Raw genomic sequence first — 16,312 nt, forward strand, 5'->3', positions numbered from 1 at the left:
GAGCGCCAGAGGGTACTTTGTGCTTCTGACTTTCCACCCGCCCGCTCGCTCTGCCGCTCTCAGAGACAATTTACGAATGCACCCACAATAGCCTAGATTTTTATGTACCTACTTTGTTTTTTTAATAAAAATGAATAAATTCACACACTTTTACGAAGTTTTTGGGACTCAAATTCTTGGACAGCTAATTCGGAAAAAATACTTCCAAAATTTAAGACTTTATAAAGTCGTGATAAGACTTTTTAATACTTTTTAAGGGTCCTAATTTTCCCAAAATTGATTTATCACCTTTAAATACTTTTCACGACCCCGCGGATACCCTGCTGTACTGGCATCGAAAAAAGCGAATCAGTGCATTTCTAATGGAAAACACAAGTTTAGCTCCTGGAGTATCACCTGCTACAAAAGAGCATATTTAAGGACTGAATAATTCACTTTGAAATACTGAGTCATATCGCGATGACGGCTTCAGACGGCTTTTCCTGAATCATCGGCTGATGTGCATTTGTGTTTGTAATATTTTTGGATAAGCATCGCATCAGCCGGCTGTTTTCAGCATGCAGGGTTTTTCACGGATGCTGCGCCTGTGTTACTGATGTGGTAATAAGCCGGAGATGCTTTCTGATGAAACCCTCCTGTAAAAAACTCGAGCTGTGTCTCGGCGGAGACATGCCAGATGTTGCTTACGTTTGATGACGGACAGAGCGCACCACTGGACCTTCTTCCAGCGGCTGCAGATGAGCCACTTGTTGACCTTCTTCACCAGCTCGGCCAGGTGGTCCGGGTCGGACTTCATAATCTGGTCGAACTCGGCAAACTGGGAAGAGATGGGAAATAAACTGCTGAGACACATATGTTCGCACGCCAAGCAGCAGAGAAACCAGTTGCCTGAAGTCGGATATTATATTTCTCCTCAACCAGGGGAATATCTGCCAAAAGAAATATCTTCATTTCTTCATTTCTGCAGCCAATTACAGACCAGCAATCTAAACGTCCAACTGCACCCATTGCTGTCCCACTGTATGCAATTACTAAGCCTATCATCACAAATTTACATTCGACCTGGGTCAAACAGTATTTGCAAATTATTCATATTGTTTGTTTTAATCGTCTTAGAATACCAGATGAATGGGGGTTTACCGATCAAGGGTATGAAAATCGATTTTAGCCCTACTCGCACAGCATTAGATTCCCAAATCAGAACCCCTCCTGTGATTTTTCCATGAAATATCTGCATATAATTTGTCAGTTTCATGATTACTCCACATGTAGCTCTTTGTCTCCCTCTCCCTCTCTTCCTCGTCCTTCCCTGTCTCAGTTTAGTAAATTTTCCCGAGGGCCCAAAATATCGAATTCTCTGCCTTTATGTTTCTCGAATTTGTCTCCACAGTAGTTTAAGAGCCCTGAAATTATTTATCCTAACCAATCAATATTTTCCACATGGAGTGCCTGTTTCAGCTGGGTCCAACCGATATTTTTCAAAAGTGAAAAAGGCCTTTTAATTTTTTTTTTTTTTCCAATTTGTTTGTGTCTATTTTCTCTTATCTTTCTTGTTTGATGGGAACTACAAGCCAGGTCCCAAGAGTGTGTGCTGTATGTCTGATAATGATAGGATTTCTGTACACCTGCATGTATTATGAGTGTGTTCTGGATGTGTGTGTACGTGTGTGTACCTTATGACTGAGTTAAGTCATTATACCTGTGTAATGCTATGCTATATCGTGTTATGGTTTCATTTTTTTCTTCTTTTTCCTTCACCTTATTTTAAATGACCCCAAACTGAGGGTTTTCAGGCAATTCTCCCTCACACTACCCTGCTAGTTTTATTTTGTATCTCTTATAAGTTTTTTTTTTTTTTTTTTTTTTTGTAATATGAGTAAATAAACAAACCAAACCAAACCAAATGAAGTTGTAGTTTTAATTACTGGCTCCGTCTGTCTGTGCCCGTTCGGACAGGAATAGAGTCTCGGCGGTTTCCTCCTGGTGTTACACAGATGGGAGTGACTACCTGAAGCTGTCAATCATCCATCGAAACATCTTGCAGGATCAGGCTCTCTTCACAGATTTTTTTTTTTTTTTTTTTTTTCACGCCTGAGGATAGACTCCCAACAGGCAGAATTACTGTCTGATAGGTGTTGTTAAGCTACACCTGTCAGTTAAATCGGCGAGAGACTGTTTTAACACATCCTTAACTAAAGACTGTCAGGGCAGCACACAGCGCTGTGCATGCATATTCCTGCGAAAGGCGCATTAGTCGTGCTGCAGCGTCACTTGTCAATAAATAAATAAACAAATAAATAAATAAATAGCCAAATAACACCCATGGTATCCAGCAGCGGTCATAATGTTTGTAAAAAAATCTACCTGGCCGTGAATATCATACATAACTTTCCATTCAGATGGGATTAAATTTCAGAGGAGCTCTGAGTTTGATGAAGAACATCGCTGTGGACGTCGGGGATATGAGAAATTAACACGGCCCTGGAAAACTAATCCCGTCCCAACAGGGCTTTAGTCCATTTCCCACCTTGAATTGCCCTGATGTGATAAGCCCCGTGTACTGTTTCTCGGGCTCCCAGGCGGTTTAAAACACTTACAACTACTATCTGACCCAGGTCTGTGTGAGAGGGCACCTTTCCCTCTAGAACAAACATCAGATGTCTGCGGCTTCCGCTGGGAATTAACCGCTCTTGTAATGAAAGCATCAAAGAGCAGTCAACAGAGGATAAAAGTATTCAGTTTTTCTCCCCCCCCCCCCTCCCAGATCCAACGTGTGGTGTCAAAGTAACAGTTTGTCCTGTGCTGAGGTCCCCTGCAATGAATGCATGCATTTTCCACAAAGCCCCCCTGGAAAACTCATGTCTAACCCAAATGCAATGAATTATTCATCTCTTGGAGAAATGAAAACCCCATCTGCTGGCTCTGGTCTGCTCTCAAAAACTTGTCTCACCTCACCTTGGCAGCCAAAATGACTAATGTGCTTTCCTCCCAGTCCATTGTCTCTCTTTGGGGAACAATACCTATATTAGTGTAACGGAAAACATAACAAGTTTTCAAAATTCTCACCTTCCCCGGACGGAAAAATACTCTTGTTAGGCCGAACTTGTAGTCGTTCTCGTTCAGTCCAAGCGCTTTGAACAGAGCCTGCAGCACAAACATACAGTATGTAAGGAATATCGATGAGTATAATAACGTTGTGGTGGTGCCGTGTATTAAAATGATAAGACGAGCCTGGATTTGAGCCAATGCCGGGCCAGAGGCTTGGAAGACCGACCTTGCAGAAAAGGCGCGGGTCCAGCCGGGTGAGTTTGGGAGGCATGTACTGCTGGTACATGTTGTAGAGTTCATGGAAAGGAGCTCTGGAGGGGAAGCCGCCCTGCATGAGGTCCAGCACTGACACCATACCTGCAGGAGGGAGAACGAGTCACAGGGAAAGGGGCAGAAGGTTTTGAATGGATAGAAAGTTCGAGATCCAAGTTCCTTAATGCTTTTTAAGACCTGTCTAGGACATGGGTTTCAAGATTTGGGTTAATCTGGAACAGGCATTACCCCAACAGTTAAGTGTCACACATTAAATATAAAAGCAGCTTGAATTTTTCTGACAAAAATGAAAGGAAAAAAAAAAAAGATGGCTACGGAGGCCCTGAGTATGGAAGCCCTGAGCGGCAAGGTGATTTATTGATTTTATTCATTTATTTTTTGGCGGGCAATGTCAGCCAAAACGTAGGAGATAAACTCTGCCCTTGCCTCTCAGGATCTCCATAGGTGGCTGAATAAATTTAGATAAAATATTCATGCTGAACTTAAGACATCTTGCAGATTTGAGTCTAAATATTTATGAATATTTATGAAACTGAATTCGAGACATTTTGACACCCTGTCCTTTTAGTTGGCAGACTGGCAGCTCTGTGAAATATATTTGAACCCCGATGAAAAATTATATTAAACTTCCCTGTGACTGTGAATTCAACAATGCTTTATATACCTTTAACATTACTGTATAGAGGAATTCCAGTCACGGGACATGACGTGCAAAGATGGGACAGCAAATTGTGAAGGACATTCCCACTTTAAGTTCTTCAACTGGGCTGGTATAGTTAAAAAGCCTGACCAAAAATATTTTATCAGCTTTCTGTATAGATGATGAATGACAGAACAGCACATAATTTCACTGAACATTCGGTTTCTCCGTCTCATGTGCACGATGAGAGCAAACGGTCTTCTTCTCTAGGAAGATTAAACTGAAATGGCAATTATTTTAGGCCCTAAGCTGCGTAGAGCTCATTTATCACACCTCTGTCTTACTGTAACTGCAGTTTCCTCCTCCCCCCAAAGGGTTTGGACAAAAGTTCGATTCGAATCTTTCCTAAGACAATTACATCAAGGCAATTTCCAAAATAGTATTACTCATCTTAGAAACTCCCTTGAGAATTGGGCATTTCTTGCAAAAATAATAAAAAAAAAAAATGATCCACCTTTTTTTTGTTGTTGTTAGTTTTATTTTGTCTTTGCCTAAACCAATGACCGCGGTGCATAAATTCATCCTTAGACATACACAACTGATTCAAACCTCCGACGCCAAGTACTCATGCGCACCAGGGAATTCAAAACATATTATCCCTGTCTTAGTCTCCCTTCACTGGCTCCGTGTAAAAGCACGCGCCGGTTATTAAGCCCTACTTCCAGCGTACAAGGCTTTATACGGCCTCAATAGATCGCTGATTTAGTTCCAGCCTCTTAAGCCGCTCTCTGCTGTCTTCTCACAGCGGGCAGGGACAAGCTTGGTCGGGGGATCGGACGTTGTCTCGGGGTGCGATCGGATCTACAGTTTGTTTTCTTCAATCTGAACCACGGCGGTTAATTTTATTTTTGTTGCATTTTTTTTTTTATAATGTGGCAATTTAAGTTCACACTGCCCAATTAAAAGCAAAAAAAGGGCTTGTAAACAAAAGTCACGTGGATTCACGAGTGGCTTGTTTATCAGTCGGAGTCTGAGTAACCTGTCATGCGGCCAGGTTCGAGAATTTGACAGCAGTGAGGGAGTCCAGACAAACCCGTCTCCAGCGCTTGTGACTTTAGATAAGCATGATGGGCTTGTCTGCACTCTCTGGCATATTTTTTTTCTTTTTCTGGTCTTCACACCACAAGAAAAAGCTGAATCAGAGCGTCAGTGCAGATTTCATTTTGTCACGCCGGGCTTTACAAGCATGACGAACCGCTGGTTATTAGATGCCAGCGTCCTCAGCCTTATGCCCATAAAGCCCTGCCTTCTGGGCTTGTTACCTGTAGCTGCTTTGTATTTTGTCTCACTAGGGCCAGGTTCATTTTCTAATAAGGGCGTCGGGCTTGGTGCATTTTTGGTTAATAACTAGTTTTGATATTTTATCTGTACATACAGAGGGGGCTGAAGGCTGACCTTATCTAAGCCAGGCTTTCTCATTTTTTTTTTTTTTCATGTTTTGGACGCCAAAGTTCACCCTCATTAAGTCCTGGACACCCACCTGATGTGATTTTGCCCTCAGGACTGTGATATGAGAACGTGTGTTAAGAAAGTGTGTAATCATGATATTACATGAGCAAGATTGAATCGATTACTTTCAAAAACATGGGAAAAAGGCTGTGACTAACATTCAACAAGGAGTGAATCTGTCTTGCAGTGGAAGCACGAAAGAATAATCAACAGACGATAAAAAGTTTTTTTTCTCCCTCAGAACAAAGTTATAGTGTCAAAGCAAGTTTGTTCTGTGCTGAGATCCCCTGCAATGAATGCATGCATTTTCATAAAGCCCCCCTGGAAACCTCGTGTCTAACCCAAATGCAATGAATTATTCATCTCTTGGAAAAATGAAAACCCCAATGAAAAAAAGAAGCTGAAAACTACCTGAAAATTAGCAGCTTTCTTGTGTTTATTTGTTGTGAAATTAGACGCTCAACCCCTGGTATTCCCTGGACCCAATGGTGCTTGGAAAACCACTGATGTAAGCTACTTTTCTTTGGTTTCTTGAGGTTATGATGTCGGGTTCAGAAAGGGTTTGGACAAAAAACAAAACAAAACAAAACAAAAAAAAAAAAACACGGTCTGGCTAGGAATCGATCCTTGGTTCGGGCGCGTATTTCAGGCACTGGAATTCAATCAGAAAAGGATCAAATGTCGTTTCGCATTCATTTTTAGTGCCACCCAAGTTCGAATTTCATTATTCTCACACAAACCAAGTGAACTAAAGGAGCAAACACTTCAGAGTTCAAGAAAGTTGGTCCAAAAGTACTTGGTGTCGGCTTGCCCTGTGTCTGTAAGTCAAGACTCAAGTCCCATTTATTCAGCACAGCCTGCGACCTACCTTAACCCCAGCCCTGTCAGAGATTCATTTCTTTTTGTTTACTTCACTGCACTGAGTGTCATTTACTTACTTGCAGACTGCCCGGGTTTTGCCCAGGCGCGCTCTCATAGCTTTATCATATTCACGCTCTATTTTTTTACATTTTTATTACCATTATTTTTGTGTGATTTTTGCGTCTCGCTGCTCCTCTAAAGCCCTTTGGGACATTCCTGTTGCTAAAGGTGCTCTATAAATACGCTTGACCTGACTTGACATAGTCCGCACATGAAACAGTATGCCTGTTGCCATGACGACGTTATCAAAGAGCCATGTCAGCCACATTAGATGTACCAAAGAAAACTGGGGTTGCTGTGCCCTAACTCTGCCGAACGGCTTAACATTTACAATCCGAACAACATCCTAACTAATGTCTATTGGTTTGTTTTTGGTTCGCTTTCGCTGTGAGTGATTTTTTCTTTACCCTTTTCTAGTATTTTACTGATGTGCATTCAGCAAAATATGTACATCAGCAATAAATCATACAGATATATTTTCACTCCGCTGAAGCTTGAGAGAAAAACTGATCAGTAGGCACTACACACACTTCAGACGGGGTGTGTGATCCAAAACAGATGTCTGAAACTGCGGCCGAGTTTTTAAAGCCTAAATTCACTGATGTAAACTCACAGAACCTTGGAGAAACCTCAAATATATTGAGAATAAAACAAATTGCTGCTCCTTACCGAGTGATATGCGATTAATGATAACGACTATTCTCTGTGCGAAGAGTTCAAAAACACAAGATCTCTCTTTTGGAAAGTTGTGTGAGGTTATTAATTGATACCTTGAAAACCAGCCTGTACTTTGATTTTGTCAACCAACACCTCAAGGTGACCCACTATCCTTTTAAGAGGACCATAATTTGTTTCAATTTTGTGCAATTAGCTATGTTGCAAGAGTGTCAGCAATTTCAAGAGGTGGATATTTCTTTGTGGAACTGAACCCTCCATGTCTGTAAACACACATATTCCCTGTCTATTCTGAACCAACAGCATTTCAATTCCCTGTCCAATACAGCTGATAAAAAGCGTGCAAGATAAAGTCAGAAATACAGGGTGTATCTGGGCAGGGCATCACTGAGTTTGTGTGGAAGAAGCAAAATTGGACTCTCCAAGGATATTGAAACACAAACATTTTTTTCCCCTTGCAAATTGAACATGGAGGGATATTTGCCTCGCAGGCTCTCAGGCACAAGGGAGAAGACAAGTTTAAGAAAACTGTCAAATAGAGCACGTCTCAAAGTCCCACGGCGAGGACACAAGACAGCAATCTGGGTCCAGGACAGGCAGCCGTGGGACAGCGAGCCAACTGCCTTTGTGATTGGCACGGAGTAAAAACTTACGTCCGCACTTGCTTCACAAATGCTCAGACATTTTTCATGTCTGGATTTGCAGCTGACACTCTTATCCAGAGTGAGTTGCAGTGTTTGGGCAGGCGGCGGTCAGCATCTTGCTCAACAAAACTTCAACTTACTTTTTTTTGTGGAACTCAAGCTCTGAACACTCTGTCCTGTTTACACTGTCCTATAAAACCTCACTACAGCCTGGGACCTGAGCTCAGAGTAAGGCCAGGATTATAGGACTGAACAACAGAAGAACTGAACAGCCTCGAGTGGGCCCGACTTCAAACAGGAGTCAACAAGACGCTGAAGTCTCGTAGGTCTGACCTCGCAGGACCATGACGAAAATCCAAATGAATCATCGGTGTAGACGTTAGCACCAGTAAAGACAAGAATTATGGATCAACAGGACGCGATTTTTGCTCGCATGTTCATCCATACAGATGGAAAAAAAAAAAAAACGAAGATGAGTCATGTACGTGGTTGGGTCGACTGGATTTACACAGTTGGACATACAGTAAGACATTTTCCACACTATAGATGCAGTCATGTCTACTTTAACTTGTCTGCTTGTCTCTTTGCTTTGCAGTAAGCAGAGTGATGGCATATCCTGCTGCAATCTAATCGGCCAAGGTGACAAATTGGCTCATCGTTCTGGCTTCATATCACAAGAGGACGGGAATGATCTGGACGTCCCAGACGATCTCAGACTGTGCTGAGAGATTGGAACGGGACATGGTGACTTTCTAGAAACAACACGCCATTTTCACTCCAATCTTGGAAATTCGTTGGGGACCGCCTGGGACACATGAATCAGCTGTGACATTGGGTGATGTGTGCCTGGTCTAAATAGGTAAACAAATCAGTCCCTTGTTGTAAAGCCTGCAAAATTCATGGGTAATTATCGATTTTGGCTCCAATCGACATAGATGTAAATGAATCACTTGCTAATCTGAGACTCTGAGTGATATTACGTTATTAGAGCAACTTTGATTCAAATCAGCTGCAAATACAGAATGCAACGTTCCACGAGCAAGTTTACAAACCAAGAACAAACATCTCTCTGACAATACTGTCTGTATTCTTTTGAATATTTACCAAGAGAGACGCAGCACTTGTGGCAACATGGTGAGGTAAGAGAGCCTCTCCTGATTAGAGGAAAGAAGAACTAATGAAACGAGACAGCCCAAACATTTTGTATTGCTGTGAAACCTGCTTTGGGGAGTGGCTTGAATATTGCCTTTTTGAGCATGGAATATTATTTTTAAACATCTTCTTAAGGGAGTTTGGCTTTATTAATGATTACACAGCAAAGGGTGAAAGGAAAGAATGGATGATATACAGCAAAAGCAAAAGATTCAACACAGAAAACACTTGTGCACTTTAGCCCCGAGAGCCTGCCAGAATGACGTCCGTCGCCCTTCTCTGAATACCATCCATTTTTTTTTCCAAAAAGGTGGGTGATGATGACGATGATTTGTTCTCTTAAACCGCCTTTCTCTCCACCTGGCTGTTGACGTAATTTGACAGTGTTTGTGATACCCTGACTTTGCTGGGTTACTTCTCTTTGAGAGGTTGCTGTAGTGCTTTTTAAGCTGAGTGAAAGACAGCTTGTAAACATTCTTGCAGTTGTTCCTCCAACAATTCCTCCAATGCCATAAAAAGGCAGAGGTATTTGACATCCAGAACAATCTTCATGAATGGTAAATGCTTTAGATGTGAGGCAACTCTTTTTACGCTGATGCTGGCTGATGCATTTTGTCTCTCTGCATGCATTTTGACCTTGGCTCTGTATCTCAGCTGTATATTAAGAGGTTGCTTGACATTTTGAATTTTAGAGTTCTGTTTTTTTTTTTTTGTTTGTTTGTTTTTTTAACCAGGTACTCATGAAATACTGCATAAGATGTTTTGGTTCTGCTCTTTTCGATTCGATGGGATGAGACTCATAGATCCCAGAGGGAAAATTGGGACATTGGAGTCACAAAGCCTGGCAGGTGAGCAAACAGTAAAAATGTGATAAAGGATGTGAAGAGAAAGTTGTCACATGAAATAACTGAACTAACCTAAACTAAAATAAAAGGTTGGCCATCTCTGTGATGGTAATTATAAGTTTGCACTGCTAAAAGGAGTTCCCACTGTGATGGGCACTGACAACTTCACATAGGTGTGCAGCAACAAATTTGCCAATTTATATTCTAGTCCTACTATACGCACTCTATGCAAGAAGAGAAAATGGCTGTTCACATTGCACAGAATATATGCACCAGATGTGCAAATGGAAATTTTTTAACCTTTACTTCACCAGGGTAATTTGCTGAGAATGCATGCTCTTTATCAGTAACACTTCACACACATTCACACCTGGAAGCTGCCCAGTACAACCACAGTCTGCATGGTTTGCCACTGAGCAGCTCCCCTGCAGCAGTGCCTTGCTCAAGGGCACAACAGCTGTGATTTAAAAAATTGGTTTAAAAAAAAAAAAAGTATTGTTCAGGACCCAGTATCAATGTCAAGGTACTGGTACCAGTATCGGTATCAATAATTTCTGAGGGATACCCAGGTGTTGGAGAGCACTTGCTAAGTTAAACTGACCAAAATCAAAGATTGTACTGGAAATTGGTCTTGAGACAGACTTTTTTTTTTTTTTTTTTTTTTTTTTAATATAATCACTGAAACACTTCAGGGGTGGACTGCTCTCCAGGAAGAATTACAGCAGCTACAGCTCTATTCAGGAAAACTGAAAAACATTTGATGTCTTTGATAATTTAATAAAAACTGAATGCATTAATGAATCTCTTTAAAGCTACACTGGGGGATTTTGCACATCAGCAGCTAAAACTTCCAATTGTTTGAAAACTATTTGCACATTAATACCCCAAAATCCTGAAATGTGATGTCAATAGACTGCAATCAACAAGCTCATGTTTACCAGCCCAGCCTGTCTATGATGTTTTTTACCAAATGAGACCACAGGCAAAAGATGTAATGTAACAAGCCTGATTTTCTTGGGACAGTTTGCTCCCTCACTGCTGTTCAGGACACAATTTGGATTTCCTTCTTAAGAGACTATTCCCCACCAGTGACAACACCCGACACCAGCATTTTAACTGGGAAAACAGGACAAACACAGAGCAGCTCAGTTAGGATAGATGGGATGTTCTTCTCTACTGCTCCCCAATGTGTGATTAATGATGAGAAGGTAAGTACCTCGTTCCATAAACACTGTGCAGCTTTATATTATCCCCTGCCTATAGCGTATACTGTTACTGACCAGAGCATTGCAGCTGGGAGAGAATCTGGGCTCCTTCAAACTGGTGGCTGATCATCTTCAGGTTGGGCTTGATACAGCGAATGAAACTGGAGCCCTAGAAAAGGGAAGGGGCCGAGAGAGAGACACAGAGATATGGAGAGTGAGAAAGAGGGGGTGAAAGAAAAATAACAGAATAAAGTAAATGGTGGAAGAGAAACCAAGAAAGTAAGCGGGGATACCAAGGGCATAGATGGAAAGACAAGAAGCGAAGAAAATACAGACATGGAGGAAGACCATTAAAGTAAGAGCAGAACTACAGGCAATTTCCCTTCACTACATTCATCACGTACAGCAGTCTAGACACTGGCTCAGGACATGATTGGTTGACAAAATTGGTATTTACTTCCCATGACAGGCACAAAGCTCTATTACAGGATGGAGGATCTTTACTGTGCCTATGGGTCCCGCGGAATGAAACAATCTCTACATACAAGACGAGTTAAAAATACTGACCGTGCTGCGGAGCTTGTCCAACAGAATATTCAGCTGGGTCTGCACAGGAAACAGAAGAAAAGGTTACAGTTGTTTACAAACCAGCCCGATCATGGGAATACAGATCGGAGTTTCAGTTATACAAACATTTCACGGAGCTGGAGGCAGGAAGAATCTCTGGGTTAGCGTGGGGAGTTTAAGAACCACAGCTCTTTTGGTGCAAAGGTAGGCGAAATTGCTTGCGAACAATCGTGGCTAGTAAAGAAGGAACTGTTCGTTCATTTCTAGCCCTGCAACTCAAAAGCACACACGTTTCAGCGAGAAGGGGGATCGGGACCCCTTGTGCTCTCATAGCTGATCCAAAGTTGGACTGAAATGAAAGAACACTGAAGATCGGACAAGTGTGCACTTCAAATTGCAAATTCAAAGACGACTGCTTAAGAATTGGATCTGGACATTGAAATTGTAAAATCACATCTCTGTAAAACAACACTTCCATTAAACAAGTGGCCAGGGAATCTGAACACTGAGCTCAAAAGCAAATGCTATGTCATATTGTTACATCCTGCTTTTCAGTGCAGTTCGAGTCAATACAACTTTATCAGCCACCAGGGTGGAAGTTTGTCCTCAAACACACCATTAACACATAACCAGCTACACTAATGACATTAAAAGGTCGCTAATAATATTTACCACAAACCAAAAAAAGAAAAGGTGCAGGTAAACTACAAAAGGAAGGAGAAAAATGAGTGATGGAGAAATAAAAGAGTTTGATTTAATTCAGACTGGGCAGACATGGGCTTTGCTCCTGGTTCTGGTAGGGTGCAGATCCCCAGCTGGTTTTGGGTTTCCCAGTAATTTTACCGGCTGTGTTGACCAATCTCTTGCTAAAGTGCTTTTTGAGTCGCAGGGCTTAGGGATGATCACCTAATCTAATGCAGTTTAAATTTACCAGACAGTCTGTGGCTGCACCCATGAAGGTTTGACACAAGCAGTGGCATCATTTCTGCCTCCAAAGCAGCTCTGTTTCTGAGAAAATGGCTGTATAAGTACAAATACGGATCATGCATATTTGGTGAAATATGATCTGAACTTACAACATTTATGTTGTTTAGCTTGTGGCATCAGATTCCAACCTGCCTGTTTTAAAAAAACACACACCATCTCTGCAGTTCATGAACCTCAGCTGCACAGTTTACTGCTTAATTCCTTGAGCAAACCGCAAGGACAAAAAAATATTTGGTTTCCTTCACCCTGGGGACTAAAGTGCTTTAGTTTGTTCAGATGAAAAATGACTACGACTATCTGTCAAAGCTGAGAACAAGTGAGCCAACATCCAACCATTATCTGCAATGTCATGAAGATGAGACAGATGTGAGAATTATGAATAGATCTATATTTGAGGAATTTTATTCCAACACTGGATAGCACAAAACTCAATCAAAATATAGTCAATCTTTATTAGCTGATAAAATATTTATTTTTGCTGACTGAGTTTAATTTCAATTGTTTCTTTTCCCTCATAAATAGATTTCTGCTGTTTTGGAGATAATAATCGAGCATGTTATTTCGAAGACAGATCTGCAACTAAGCCTGCTGGTGGCGCCAGAGAGAAGCTCATAGGGTTGCCACAAAGTAGTACAAACTGCAGTAATACAACAGTATTTGGTAACACTTTACAATAAGAGTACAACAATTAACGTTAGTTTACGTTAGTTAATGCAGTAATGGTTAATTAACTGTTAGTTAATGATTATTATGGCATTTACTAATGTTAATAATATCTACAATAACCCTTAAATAACATATAAATTAATACCTTAGCATGAACAGCATTAGTACATGATTCTTAGACACATTAGTTAACGGTTAGTTAACTGTTACTTAATGTTTATTACCTGTTACTTAATGTTTATTACGGCATTAACTAACGTTAATTGTTGTACTCTTATTGGAAAGTGTTACCCAGTATTTTAATGTGTCCTAAGGTGTTTAAAAGGAAACCAACATCCCAAAAATCCACCAAATTCACTTTCAATGCGTCCATGTCAGATCATGGCGCACACTTTGTTTTTGTTCTTTAGTTGTTTTTAGTTTCAGAATTTAATCATTTTCAGAATCTAAAATGGCCACTGACAAATTGTAAGTATTTGACATGTGAACTGTTTAACTGACATTGACAACATTTACATGTACAGTGCCTTGGCTGCTGCACTCTCACTGCCATGCAGTGCGGTCACGTCAGTGGCCTTTCCTCTGAGCACCACTGTAATACTCTGCCAGCTTTGGTTTCATATCTTTCAAATAAACATCTAGGAACACAGGAGCTCGCAGGGGTAATCACGCAGAAAGCCAAACACATGCATGATTAAGCTGAGGTTCGAAATCTTTTGATCTATAATACGATTTATATCTTCTCTGGCAGCAGGCACACCAGGTAGCTTCTGCCAAAAGGCGAACATAGTGGCCAATAAATAATAAGCCTTACACTCACGGTGCCAGAATTTCAATGGGTTAGTATTACAGTCTTGAAAGTGTGGGAACAATTAATCTGAGAGCGTCGACCTTCACGCGGTGTGCAGCTGAAGACGCTGCTCAGGTGGACTAAAGAAGTCACTCTGCTGCCATTAGTATTACTTTGAAAAACAGTCTGACAGGTTTTTACAAAGGAATGTATGTAGAAATTTGCTGTGCATTGGCAATAACCTTCTTTGCCCTCATTGCAAATTATTCCAGACCAGAAAGTAATAATTCTTTGAAACTGTTTTAACCTACCTGATGTACCAGTTAGGCGGGGCTTCTGATAAGGTTTTGCAAGGCTAAGTCTTTATAAATTTGTAGGATCTGCATTATTATAAGATAAGGTGAGATCTATTCAGCGTCAAGGCGTGAGCCCGATATTTCTGCACATATTTAATCCTTTGAAACGTGCTCTCAATATCTTAAAATGGCTGTGTTTATCTAGGCATCATAAACTGCACAAAACCATAAGCATAAGTAAACAAACTATCTTACAAAAACTGTCTCAAATATTCGCTCGGCTCTTATGTTCCCATTTCTTGTACTCCTTCATTATTGATGATCCATTAATATTCCAAGGAAGCTGGAGTGTTTTTTTTCTATTGTTTCGACCCTTGGTGTCCTCATAATTAGTTTGCTTGTAGTGCCGGTGATGAATAATTTAAACTTATTCTACTGTTGCACTCGTTCTAAGTTTCCGTGGACATGAAGAACATCTGCACAATGTAAATGTATACTAATTAGGTCGATTAAGGAACAAACGACAGGCGTATGGGAGAGCCGTACACCCAGGGATCGTAAAGCAGCAGATTGTGGAGGAGGCATCGCGTGGCGGCCAGCAGTTATTAGCATAACGGCGACGTGCTCGGTTGTCTGCTAACATTGGTGGCTTGTGCCCACCCGAACCTTAATTCCAGTCTGTTTGGCTTTCTCTCAACACCTCTGGACCTTAATCACAGTTTGGACGCAGGGAGGAAACACGAAGCGAGCGAGGAGGAGAAACAACGGAATGAGGTGGCTTTCCAAGATCCCTGCAGGTAACAGAGATCACAGGTAACATGAACTCAATCTGCTCACTATCTAAGGCAATGCTGAGAAGCCACACTGGAGCTGGCGCTGGGCTTCTGTCATGCAAAATGTTTCCACGGTGCAAAACATAAATACATAAATCATGTAAAGGAGAGCACCACTAAATTTCAGTTTTCGAATACGCTGCATCTCTTGTCTCAATTTTTGGTGCAAACACCCTCCTCATAATATTCTCCTTCTGTGGCTAATTAAGTCGTCGCCATTCATAAACCAAAGAATTGATAACTGGCTGTGTAATGCACTATTACTGTGGACTATTTTATCACGGTGATGGAATACCGGTGTGATGAAAGTTTATTTTCATATCGTAGTGGCTGCAAAAAAATGGGTTAATTTCATTTTATTATAGGCCACATTTTAAAACACATGATGAAATGATGTTTGACCCATGTGTTAACCAGCGCCTAGTTAATCCATATAATGAAGCCTCTGCTGAACACATGGGCCGAAACGTCAATGTGTTTTTTAATATGTAGCCTACAATAAAATAATAATTGTATTTTTCTACTGTGAATAAGAGCAGTGCCTCTCTTTGTCTACAGTTTTATGGTCCTTTAAGGAGCCACAATGTCCACCATCTTCACTGAGAATGAACAGGAAACGCTGATTGGAGCACCATCCTGAGCATTTTTCTGAGATTAAGAGATTACGTTTTAAAAATGTGCTAAAACAGAGGATGAGTGTAAAGCCAAATTTCGTCACAACAAACAAACAAAACCCAGCAGATAAGATGATATCGCCTCTTTCAACGAAATTCTTAAAGTAACTTGTGCTTAAAAAAAAAAAAAAATCACCAGCAGTGGGTGTAAAATCTGCTGCCTCTCCAGTGTGTCTACAGCTGCAATGATTGATGCATCTGTATGCTTTCTGCTCGGCTCTGGGACGCAATGTGCATAAAAATCATGTCCCCACACGCATGAGAGGCCAAACTACTTGTACATCAAAGATGTTTCTATGGATTCTGTGAAATATTTCCCCTCGGCCTGTACACTGCGCTGCTATCTCACACGGACTGTGATAACAAACATGAATACCATTTCCCCAGGGTTATGTTTTTTTTTTTTTTTTTTTTTTTTTAGAAGACATGATTGAGTGGGTTAAACCGCTGTGGTGTCTGGCTCACCTTGCCTTTGGTTAGGTGACGCATTAGTGCGCATATCAAGGTGAGATGATGCTGGGTGAAGCTGGGTGAGTCACAGTACAAAAGAGTAGAAACTTTCCCTCTGTTGTTACGGCTGAAAACAA

At 41.1% G+C, this 16,312-nt stretch overlaps 1 protein-coding gene across 1 annotated transcript in view; it reads right to left on the minus strand.

Moving 5' to 3' along the window:
• The window catches only part of myo6a (myosin VIa), a 153,867-nt gene that overhangs the window by 48,781 nt on the left and 88,774 nt on the right, over nucleotides 1-16,312 (minus strand). The window contains exons 19-23 of the mRNA XM_030047151.1: nucleotides 11,480-11,518; nucleotides 10,988-11,081; nucleotides 3,275-3,405; nucleotides 3,067-3,144; nucleotides 688-817 (exon numbers count right to left, since the gene is read on the minus strand). Coding sequence (XP_029903011.1) covers nucleotides 688-817; nucleotides 3,067-3,144; nucleotides 3,275-3,405; nucleotides 10,988-11,081; nucleotides 11,480-11,518 — 472 coding nt within the window. The remainder of the gene's footprint in view (nucleotides 1-687; nucleotides 818-3,066; nucleotides 3,145-3,274; nucleotides 3,406-10,987; nucleotides 11,082-11,479; nucleotides 11,519-16,312) is intronic.

Source organism: Myripristis murdjan, chromosome 24 (genome assembly GCF_902150065.1).
Source record: "Myripristis murdjan chromosome 24, fMyrMur1.1, whole genome shotgun sequence".
Taxonomy (NCBI): domain Eukaryota; kingdom Metazoa; phylum Chordata; class Actinopteri; order Holocentriformes; family Holocentridae; genus Myripristis; species Myripristis murdjan.